Raw genomic sequence first — 12,030 nt, 5'->3', positions numbered from 1 at the left:
TGAGAGACCTTGACAAGGGCTGCTCCACCACCCCTGATGGCAGTGCTGCTGTTGGTCTGGGATTGCTTCTTCATCAGATTACCCTGCTTATCTCACTGCTGCTCTCCATATCTGGGGCCCATCTGGTTGTGGTCACCTCTGTGATTGGATGAGCTAGACTGTTACAAACAAGTACCTGATTACAGATCCAACTTTCAAACCTCTAGGATTCAATCTATCTCGACACCTCTGGAGCCAGCTAAACAGATTTAAGACCATACAAGGCCACTGTGCTCACTTATTATATCTGTGGGGAATTGTCACCCTTTTGTGTGGGTGGGTGGGCGGGCGGGCATGTGTGTGTGTGTGTGTGTGTCATATCACACTGATGACTGTCCCACACACTTCTTCTCTGGAGGCTTCAAGAACTTGCATTTATTCCAAGATAGTGCCCTCAGTTGATTAACTGAACTCTGTCTGTATATAGTTTTGCTCATTAATTTCTTGTACCCCCCCTCCCCATATGCTAAATAAACTGGCTTTTGCCATAGAGATCGCTTTATTGGAAGTGAGTGTTTATATCCCCACCATAATTCAGATGGTGGGGATGCCAGTAGGACAGAATGGAACTAATAAGCAAGAGTTGCTCAGTTTAAGACAACTGAAATCTGACAATAGAAATGTAGTTCCTAAGAGGAGCTGTTTTTCGTGCAGCAGTAAATTATAGATGCTTTCTTAGTATTGAATTTGTGGTTTTAGTCATAATCTTAGAGCAAACATCATTGTCATCACATTGAATAAAAAACATGTCTGTTGGTAAACTTTTTTTTTTCTCAATGTGTAAACTTTAATTTCTTACTTAATCACATGGAATTATCAGAAATGAATAATGTATCTATTAAATTGTGGTTTGGATTCACATTAACAGATTGCTGGTATTAGCTACATGGAAACAGAAACTTAAGATGTTTATTAATTACTTTAGTAGTTGCATTGTATTGTTTTTACCACTTGTAAGTATGGGCCCTGTGGCGACGGTTATATAACATTCAGCTATTTTTTTAGCTTTGTGTATATTATCAAATATTTGGAAACTGATAATTAAGTTATTTTGTACTATCATAGTATGTTGATATTATCAAATATTTGGAAACTGATAATTAAGTTATTTTGTACTATCATAGTATGTTGATATCTGTACTTTACTGTTATTATAGGTCAAAAGATGATACTGATGGTTACTCACCTAGTGATACCGAACCAGAAACATCAACCAGTTCTGACAAAATGTTAAGGGTCCCTTGTTCTGAGAAATATATGAAAACATTAAGGATGTCATCCAAGCAGATAGTAAGTACATTTGCACTTACCTCCAGCAGTTTATCAAGCTGTAAATAGTTGTTGCTCAATATGTTCATGTTGGGATGATTGTAGCTCTCTCGCCATCACCCTAACTATCTGACTGGGTGAGAGAAAACACTGTGCCTGCAGAAATTAACCTCCACCACAGGCATGCTACATATTATAATGGTTCTTTAATTGTAACTAAATCTGCATGGGGGAGGAGGGGACAACGTGTTTGTTTTAGGATATATTAGAAAACAGTAACGAAGGAGAATGCTATATTTGGTAGGTATATTTGAATTACTCAGAGGTGCAAATATGTGAACTATCATTAATAAGCCATGTGAGAATGGGAAATTTAAAAGAAAGAACAAGAATGTGAATAGAAATACTTTCATTACTAGCAAATGAATTATTAATCATTAACATATAATATTATGTGTGTCCTGTAAGTTGCTGAGTGTAGCAGAGCAAGTAATCCTATAAATTCTAGACATAGGTGAATTTATAATTACATAGTTTAAATTTTAAAAAAAACTTACAAAGAGAAAGAAAGAAATTTGTTTTCAAATACAAAGTATAAATAACTAACCAATAATAAATAGTTCCTATATACATTTGGTTGTTCATTTAAACTATAGGAAGGGGCTAATCCAATGAACTAGTGATGTTAACATTGATCTGATGATTCATTTAGGCATGGCAAGAATACATGTGGGTTGATGGAGCAGCAAATCATCTTGTAAAATTTGTTGTGCTTGTTATTTGTATTTATTTGGCATGATAAGGGGTGGAAAGAGTGCAGAATTGTTCTGCTTCATAAAGGGGGTGATAAGACTAAGGCTTTGAATTGTAGGAAAATAAATCTGTTTGTCTGAAGTTGTGGTCAAGGTGTTGGAGAAGCTAGTGAGGACGAAGATTCAGAACTGGGTTGTCAGCAGCAGAATTCTCTTTAATGGACAGCATGGATTTGCTAAAGGAAGATCGTGTTTTAGCAGTCTGCTTCCTTATTATAACAAGGTGACGAATATGCTGGACAAGGGTAGGTGGGATGCATTACGGTAGTATATTTAGATTTTGCAAAGGCTTTTTGATAAATTGCCACATGACAAGCTAATAACTAAATTGGAACAGATGGAGTTGGATTAGAGATTGGCTGTCTGATAGGTATCAGCAAGTTGAAGTTGTGTATATGGAGAGTGATATCTCAGAAGAGGAAAGTCATTAGTGGTGTACCCCAGCAACACAGTAATTCCCCCTTATCCACAGGGGATACGTTCCAAGACACCCCACAGATAGTACCAAACCCTCTATATACTATGTATTTTCCTATATATACATATGTATGATAAATAATTTATAAATTAGATACAGTAAGAGATTAACAACAATAACTAATAATAAAATAGAATAATTATAACAACATACTGTAATAAAGTTATCTGAATCTTAGCAACCTCAGCAAGTCTTACTTGCTGAGGTTGCTAAGGCTTCTCTTTGGCATATCCGAATTGCCAGCATCATTACTCTTGTGCTTTGAGGCAATTATTAAGTATAATAAGGATTTCTTAAACACAAGCACTGCGATACCGCAACAGTCGATCTGATAACTGAGAACTACTCAGAACGGCACGCAATTCCAGACATTCCTGATTTCTGAAAGGCTGCAAGGTGCATGTAGCTTTCCCCACCTTTGCACTGAGTTGCCCTCGTGTTGGACTACCTCTGGGATCAGCCGAATTGTCTGTTGCTAAAAGAAAGAGCCATACAGCTTCATTTAGGCAGTGTAAAATTACATCGGCAAAGTGGATATTAGCTCCAACATTATTTCAAAGCTGAATGTTTGTAGAAGCTATGAAAGTTTCGTTAGTTGACCTGAGAGCTTATGAGAATACAATCATCAGCATCCCCAAGTTGCCTTAGATACTTAAGTCAAGTAGGTAGTGCAACTCAGAGACTCCGATGATTATTTTCTCGTAAGTTCTCAGGTCAACTTACGAAACTTTCATAGTCTCCACTAACATTTGGCTTTGAAATAATATTGGATCTAATATCCACTTTGCGAATGTAATTATAAATTGTTTATTTCTGGAATTTTCCATTTAATATTTTCGGGCCTGGTTTGACTGTGGATAACTGAAACTATGGATAGCAAATCCGTGGATAAGGGGGGGGGGGGGACTATGGTATATTTTTGGGCCATTATTGTTTAATTTGTATGTAAATGATATTGGAAAGACTTGAATGGTAATATACAAGTGATGCAAAGTTGGGGAGAGTTATGAGAAGTAGAGCAGATGCAGCCTTTCAAGAGGATTGAATAGATTATCTGAATGGGCCAGTGTGTAGGGATGTCAATTTAATATAGCAAAGTGTAAAATTTTAAGATGGGATATTTTAGAGGAAGTGGAGGAGATGAAAGATCTGCGGGGTGATAGTGGATAGAGACTTAAAATTTTGTGGGCATTTTGCTAAAATTGTCAGGACAACAACTGATTATGGAAATGATGCAGAGAACACTGACATGTAGAAGTAAGGATGCTATGATTCCATTGTACAAGGCTTTGATCAGGCTGCATATGGATTGCTATGCACAGATTTGGTCACATGGTTTTTCAAAAGGATAAGTTGTTGGAGAAGGTTCAGAGACAATTTATTAAGTCTGTTTCTGGTCTCTGGAATGGGGAGTAGAAGGACAGATTGAGAGAATGCAAATTACAGATTCTAGTGGACAGAAGAAAGGGGGGGCATGATCAAGACATAAGTTGATAAGGAGAAATTACGAGATTAATGTGGATGAGATTTTTCATAGAATGTCTGGAGATGGGGAGAACAAGAGACTATCCCTGGAAGCTGTATAAGGAGGGGGTGAGGAGTAAATTTTTTACATGGAGATTGGTGGGTGATTGGAATGCATTTCTTGAAAGTGTGGTGAGTGCAGAGACAGTGAATGCATTTAATTCAAGATATAATGAGCTGTGCATGTTGAGAGTGGGATCTCCCACGATGAGTCGCTTGACTCCGTGGAGGTCTGATGATAATATTTTGCTCCTTTTTCTAAGAATTTTCTTTTGTTTACTGAGAATCAATATACATTTTACACAATAATATATGATAGCCAGTATCTGATCATTAGTCAACAAAGGAAGGATGGGTGATTTTAATTATGGCAGTATAGATGAAGAGATAGCCCTTCGGAATAAGGAAGATTAATTTCTCAAGTTCTTGAGAGACAACTACAGTAGCCAACAAATTAATCAGAGCACTCACATTTTCAAGAAAATAAGTACAAAAATTAAACTCCAACCTTACTTAATAATTTATATGTTCTTCTCTATTCCTAATAAGTTCATTAATTCGCCTAGCATGAACTACTAACGTAGGTATCTACCAATTTAGAACACATTTTTTTTTTATTTCTGCATCTCAAAACCATACTTTTATATTGGATTGTATTAAGTTATTCTTTGTATCACAATTTAATTTTCCAAATCTCTTTTTCGCTATGGCCCACAAATTTTCTGTTGGGTTGATGTTGGGAAAGTTACTTGGCCACCATAGTAGTTGGATGTTGTGATTTTTTAAAAAGTTTAAGGAACTTTTTTGAAGTGTGGCAGAGTGATATTCTGTTGGAAGACGAGTTCTTTGCCTTTCTACATCTGTAGGATCACTCTTTTCTCCAATATTTTTATGTATTGGTCACTTTCATCACACCATCAATAGGCACAAGTGATCCTGTACCATCATGTGTAAAACAATCCCAGAACATATTTTTAGCTGGGTGTTCATGAGCTTGTTGAAGGTGGGCAGAAGAAATCATCTCAGCCACTGATTTACAAACACAGGGTACTCACTCTCCTTTGAAAAAGAAATCTGTCATCTGAGAATATGGCTTCTTCCACTTCTCAACAGTCCAATCTTTGTAGACTATTGCTTGCTGGAACCTCTTTTTCTGCATATCCTTTGAGTATGGTGTTGGTTTGTAAAACCTTTGTAAAATTTTCTTTTTTTGGTCTGTGGGCAGGCCTTCCTGCTTCCAACAATCTTCAACAGACTGTCATGTCAGAAACATTAATCTCACTAGCTGCCAAGTCTCTATTTAAGTCTACAGCAGACAATCTTGGAATCATTTTGCTTTTCCTAACTAGTAAATGATCTTGAGTAATTGCAGTTTTCCTTTTTTATCCACATTTTCCTTTTCTGTCAGGGAAAAAAAGTATCTGTCTCCCTTTTTTTTTTCTATTGGGTTAATGTCAGGAGAGTTATCTGGCCACTAAAGTAGTAGTTGGATGTTGCATGGAGCAAGATCCTGTTGGATCTGTGGTACCACTCTTTGCTTCAACATTTTTATGTATTGGTCATTTTTCATCATAATGTCAACACACACACAAGTGATTCGGAACTGTCATGTGTAAAACAACTCCAGAACATCTTTTTAGCTGGGTGTTTAAGGAGGCTTGTTGAAGGTGGGCAAGAGAAGTCTTCTCAGCCACTGATTTCTGAACATAGGGTACTTGCGCTTCTTGGACAAAGAAATGGCTCTCATCTGAGAATATGACTTTCTTCCACTTCTCAACGGTCCAATTTTGTACACTTTTGCTCACTAGAGTCTCTTTTTCTGCATAGCCTTCATCATCAACAGTTGTTTCTTTTTTGGTCTCTGGGCAGGTCCTCTATGCTTCCGGCAATCTTTGTTGGACTGTCATGTCAGAAACATTAATCCCACCGGCTGCTAAGTGTCTGTTTAAGTCTACAGCAGACAAGCTTGGATTCATTTCCTAAACTAGTAAATGATCTTGAGTAAGTATAGTCTTCCTTTTTAGCCCACATTTTAATTTTCTGTTAGGAGAAAATATACCTGTCTCCCTAAACCTTTTTAAAATTGCATTAACACTACCCAAATCAACACCACACTCATTTGCAATTTGTCTTTGAGTCATGGATATGTACTGAAAAAGAGTACATATTTTTGAATGATTTCTTTGAGATGTATCCACTTTATAGCCACACAAAATAAATAAACACTACAAATATAATATCGACTTGTTTACACTATTAAAAATTCACAACATTATTAATACGCATCATAGAGACAGTTAAAACATGCAGCCCTCAACCAAAATATTGGACTAAAACCAAAACTGAAAATAGTAAATTGAAACCAAAACCAAAAGGTTGACAAAAATTTGACTTATTCAGAATAATTTGTTCACTACTGTATATTAGGCAGTATGTAAAGGAGGGCATGCAGTGATCATGATTATGACAAGCTTAGAAGACAGCTTGGAGCTATGTCAAGGAATGAGGAGTAGAGCAGAAAGGTGATAAATACTGCTTGAAAACTGACGAAAAAATACTTAACAGCATCAATGTATTAATGTATTCCAGAGATCAAAAGGCTGAATAAGGTAGATGTAAAATGGATGAATGAGGAGATTAAGCATGGAATCTGGAAGAAGACACTTTGTAGGCAGCACAAGATGAATAATGGTAATAATCAGTTGTTTGAAGAGTGATATAGTGATAACCTATAAGTGCAGGGATAGAACGAGTCAGATTGACTATATTATGTGCCGTAGGAAACATCTGAAGGAGGTAAAAAACTGTAAAGTGATTAATGGAGAAAGTGTAGCAGCACAGCACAGGTTGGTTGTGGTAGACTGTGACATAAAAGGGGAAAAGAAGAATAGACGGAAGTGGTGGGTACAGAGGAGAATAAAGTGGTGGAAATTGGAAGAGGAAGGACCAAGGAATAAGTTTAAAGAAGAGGTATTGAAAGAAATGAAGTTACCAGAGGATGTGGAAGAATGGTGGGACGTTAATAGTCGGAATATTAGAAAAATTGGAGAAGAGGTGCTTGGTATAACATCAGGAAAGGGACCACCTGAGGATAAGGAGGCATGGTGGTGGAATGAGGAGGTGCAGTTGGCAAAGAAAAAATGGGACATGACTGGAACTAGAGCCGACAAGGAGGCATATAGATTAGCAAAGAAAAATGCAAAGAGAGCTGTGGCAAGGGTGAAAGCGAGGGCAGTTGATGAGGTTTATGAAGAACTGGAGAGAAACAGTGGCAAAGCTCAGTTGTTGAGAATAGCGAAAGCCAGAGATAAGGCCTCGAAAGATATAACATCAGTCAAGCAGATAAAGGATGCCTCAGGAGTAGTATTACAAGACAAGGACAAAATCAGAGGAAGATGGAAAGAATATTTCCGAAAACTACTAAATGAGGAGAATCCAAGAGAGAGGTGCGAGGATGGAGAGGTAAATGAGAGACCGGTGCAAGACATAAGTAGAGAGGAAGTGGTTTGGGTACTGAGAAAAATGAAGAATGGAAAGGCTGTGGGAGCAGACCAGATACCTGGGGAAGTGTGGAAAAGTTTGGGCAGTGAGGGCATGGATATGTTATGGGATCTGATGTGTAAAATAGCCCAACAGGAAAAGATACCAGAGTAATGGAGGAAAAGTATTCTCGTCCCAATCTACAAAGGAAGAGGAGATGTTCAAGACTGTGGCAACTATAAAGGAATCAAGCTGATGTCACACATTAAAAATATGGGAAAGAGTAATTGAAGCAAGGTTACGGCAGGAAACAAAAATTGGTGAGGAGCAGTTTGGATTGATGCCAAGAAGAGGGACAACGGATGCAATATTTGCACTAAGGCGATTGATGGAGAAATATAGAGAGATGCAAGTGGATCTGCACATGGTGTTTATAGACCTGGAAAAAGCATACAACAGAGTGGCCAGGCAGGAGGTATGGAGGTGTATGAGGAAGAAGGGGGTGTCGGAGAAGTACGTGAGGTTGGTGAAGGAGATGTATGAGGGAACAGAAACTCAGGTCAGGTCTAGTGTCGGCATGACAGAAGGGTTCCCTATTGTCGTAGGGCTACACCAAGGGTCAGCTCTGAGCCCCTACCTCTTTGACCTGGTCATGGATGTACTAGTGGAGGATGTCAAGAAGGAGGCACCATGGAGCATGCTGTTTGCTGATGACATTGTTCTATGCGAATCATCCCGAGAGAAGCTTGAAAATACCCTGGAAGAGTGGAGAAAGGCATTGGAGGAGAGCGGCATGAGAATTAACCGGGTGAAGACTGAATATATGTCAACGGGGAGTAACAACTCCAGGGTGAAAGGCTAATTTCAGGGAAGAAATTCGAGTACCTTGGGTCGGTTGTCGAGAGGAATGGTGACCTGGATGAGGAAATACAGCACCGAATAACATGCGGTTGGATGAATTGGAGGAAGATGAGCGGGGTCCTGTGCGACAAGAGAGTGAGTTGTAAGAGGAAAGGAAAGCTCTATAAGATGGTGGTGAGGCCGGTGATGCTCCATGGTGCAGAGACGTGGCCTATAACCAAGGCACAGGAGAGGAAGATAGAGGTAGCGGAGATGCGGATGTTGAGATGGATGAGTGGTGTGACAAAGAAGGACAGGATAAGGAATGACTACATCAGAGGGACAGTTAAGGTGGGACCAATTGGCAAGAAGATACAAGAAAGTAGGCTGAGGTGGTTTGGACATGTTGAGAGGAGTATGTTGATAAACGAGTGGAGTATATGGAGTTGGAGGGAAGGAGGAAAAGAGGCAGGCCCAAACTCAGGTGGAGGGATAAGATGACAGAGGGTCTTAGGGAGAAAGGATGGAGTCCGAAGGATGCTCTCGACCGGAGAACTTGGAAGAGGAAGGTTAAAGATTGGTGCGCAGACCCCGTTTAACATGGGATAAGGCAGAGTGAAAGAAGAAGAAGTTGTTTGAAGAGTATAAAGTGCAAGCCAGGGAAGTGACTCAGTTTGTAAGGACAGTGAAAGTGCAGTATGAGCTGAAATTAGCAAATCAGGCAAAGAAAAACCCTCAAGACTTTTTGATGTGTGGCGAATAGAAAGAAGAAAGATTATGATAAGATGATATTAATAGATGAAAGTGAGAGATTAGTAACTGCTTCAGAGGACATAGTTTAGGTATTCAGTGAGCAGTTCATCAGGGTGGGTGTTTCATTCTCAGTGTGAAATCAGAAGCTCAAGTGTAGAGAATAATGAAATAAGAGAAGATTTAATGGTGAGTGAGCAAGATGTTAATAGGCAATAGGATTTGAGGGAATGTTCCAGAGAACTGGCATTAATCCTGGCCTACATGTTTAACAAGTCTTGCAACAAAGGTTTCAGGCAGTTATTTAAATTAGGCTGATGAATCAGCTTCATGCCTTTTATGCATACAGTCTTTCTAATTTAAAAAAAAAAAAATTCATGTAGTATTTTATATTTTTCCTGAGGACTTGTGCCTGGTAGTTAGAGAAAGGTCTTTCGAGACTTGATTTACCTGATTTGTGAACTGTATGTAATCCTAGTGCTCTTCTAAAAGTACCACCAATCCTCTCATAGTATGAAACATCCCAAATGTAAAGAGCTCTGTAAATCCCTGTCTGGCTGGTTTACATGAAAGTGTGGATGCATGCATTAAATTAAGTGGTAGACATTGTGAGTGTGATGACAAGTGGAGTGAAAAATCAAGAAAGAGAGAGAACAATGAATTATTAGGAATGACTCAGGAAAGGCAGGACTAGTTTCTAGTTTTGTCAAGAAAGAAAAGTGTAAACTGTGGAAACACGGGGGATTTGGTTGAGGAATCAAATCCACTTTCTGTGTGAACTGGTCTTGTTTAAATAGTTACTCGATAAAGTTAAGGAGCTCTTAACATTGATGGATGTAATGGGAGCAAAATTATTGATGATAGTGGACCTTGCTGACAGGAAAGTATTCTAACAGGATTAGAATAGAAGGAGAGGTTTGGTTTATTTAGTTAGGTTGGGGGAGTTTTGTTAATGATTGCAGAAGATAAATCCAACCAGTGTAGCAAGGTAGGAGGTAGATTAACACAACAACGTATACACTTAAGTGGTTCTAGAGACGGGGATCATCAGAACTGCATAACTGCATAGAGATAATCTTATGGATACAAAGAGGAGTATCATTATGGGGAATTTCAGCTATGGAAATATGGAATAGATGGAAAGGAAAGAAAGTTCATAGAATTATAACTACCTTAAGTAGCATGTGATGGAAGTGACTTGCAGTACAAGAACATTGGATCTGGTATTAATATTTGAGAATTTTTCTATTAATGAGTATGCTTTCAGTTGGCAATAGCAATCATGCAGTCTTGCCTTGGAAGATGAAATGCATATGAGAGCTCTGAATAAAAAGAAACACGTGGAATTATCTCTCTTGCTCTCTATCTCCCCCCCCCCCTCTCTCACCTGAAACGCATGCAATGAATGTGCTCCACATGAGATGTAGCTAAAATGGCAGTCTCTTTCTCTCTCTCTCTCTCTTTTTTTTTTTTTCTTTCTCTTCATAACTCCTTGGACTCGCCTTGAAGTGCGTAATAATAATGACAAAACAGTTACTGAAAATATCAGTCACTGGTTGTTTATCTAATAGTTTAAGTTAGCAATCAAATTTTCTATTCCATTTGCAAAAATAGAAAGAAACATGCAAAAAAAAAAAAAAGTGATGTTATATAAGGGGGACCGGAAACTAATCAATTATTTTTAATAGGTCATTTTTAGCCGATTGTTTTTTCTTAAATACACATAAATGATTAAATTTTATTTTTATTAAATGTTAGCATTACTTTTCTATTTAAAAAAATCTGTTTTTTTTTTAATATCGCGGACTTTAAAGTTGAAGAGCACCATTTACATCATTGTATGCTGTTTTTGTTTCACCAAGGAAAGAATGCTACCCAGGCTACCAAAATCATTTGCTCAACTTATGGAGACATATTGAAGGTTGACAAATGTCAGCATTGGTTTAGGAGATTTGCAGAAAAAAATTCTGATCGTTGAATCAGATCCAAAACAAACCATACAAGAATTAGCAGAGAAACTTAATTCATCATGGTCGACTATCCAAGAGCACTTACATAACAGTGGCAAGGTTCTTAAACAGGGTGTATGGGTATCGCATGAACTGTCAGAAAACAATAAAGCACAGAGACAGGCGATTTGCAATTCATTGTTGGCCAGACAACAAAATGACCCCTTTTTGGAATGAGTCGTAACTGGCGACGAAAAATGGGTGCTGTATAAGAATAATAAATGCAAAAAACAGTGACTTTCTCCAAATCCAACACCTAAAGATGGACTTCATCCACAAAAGGTTCTGTTGTGCGTTTGGTGGGATATTCGTTGAATTATTCATTATGAACTCATGGATCCAGGTAAGACTATCACAGCAGCCATCTACTGTGAACAATTAGAGCGACTACATCAAGCATTGTTAATCAAATGTCCTGCGCTTGTCAATCGAAAATGGGTAATTATGCAGCAAGATAATGCAAAACCACATTCTGCAAGAATGACTCAAGAAAAAATTAGGCAGTTAGGATGGAAACTTCTACCACATCCTCCATATTCGCCGGATATTGCCCCTAGTGACTATCACGTATTCAGGTCCTTAGAACACTGCATAAGAAATAAAACCTTCCGTTCGCAAGATGATGTCCAAAGGAGTTTGATATCATTTTTTGCCTCCAAAGAAAAAACTTTTTTCAAAAAAGGAATTCTAAACTTAGTAGATCGTTGGAATAAGATTATAATTAATGATGGCAATTATAGAATTGAATAATGTTAATTTGTTCTTTAATAAAATTTATATTAAAAATGTAGTTCAAAAAATTGATTACTTTCTGGTCCCCCTTATATTT

At 37.9% G+C, this 12,030-nt stretch overlaps 1 protein-coding gene across 4 annotated transcripts in view; it reads left to right on the top strand.

Moving 5' to 3' along the window:
• Positions 1 to 12,030, top strand: part of Lpin (phosphatidate phosphatase LPIN) — a 443,299-nt gene that overhangs the window by 293,079 nt on the left and 138,190 nt on the right. For all 4 annotated transcript variants that reach the window (XM_090407132.1, XM_090407133.1, XM_090407129.1 and 1 more), the window contains one exon: positions 1,197 to 1,329. In XM_090407132.1, coding sequence (XP_090263258.1) covers positions 1,197 to 1,329 — 133 coding nt within the window. The remainder of the gene's footprint in view (positions 1 to 1,196; positions 1,330 to 12,030) is intronic.

The sequence above is a fragment of the Typopeltis vanoorti genome, chromosome 17 (genome assembly GCF_054136105.1).
Source record: "Typopeltis vanoorti isolate ZY-2024b chromosome 17, IOZ_Tvanoo_1.0, whole genome shotgun sequence".
NCBI lineage: Eukaryota > Metazoa > Arthropoda > Arachnida > Uropygi > Thelyphonidae > Typopeltis > Typopeltis vanoorti.
The sequence above is the reverse complement of the archived record's forward strand: the minus strand, read 5'-3'. Positions and strand labels throughout refer to the sequence as shown.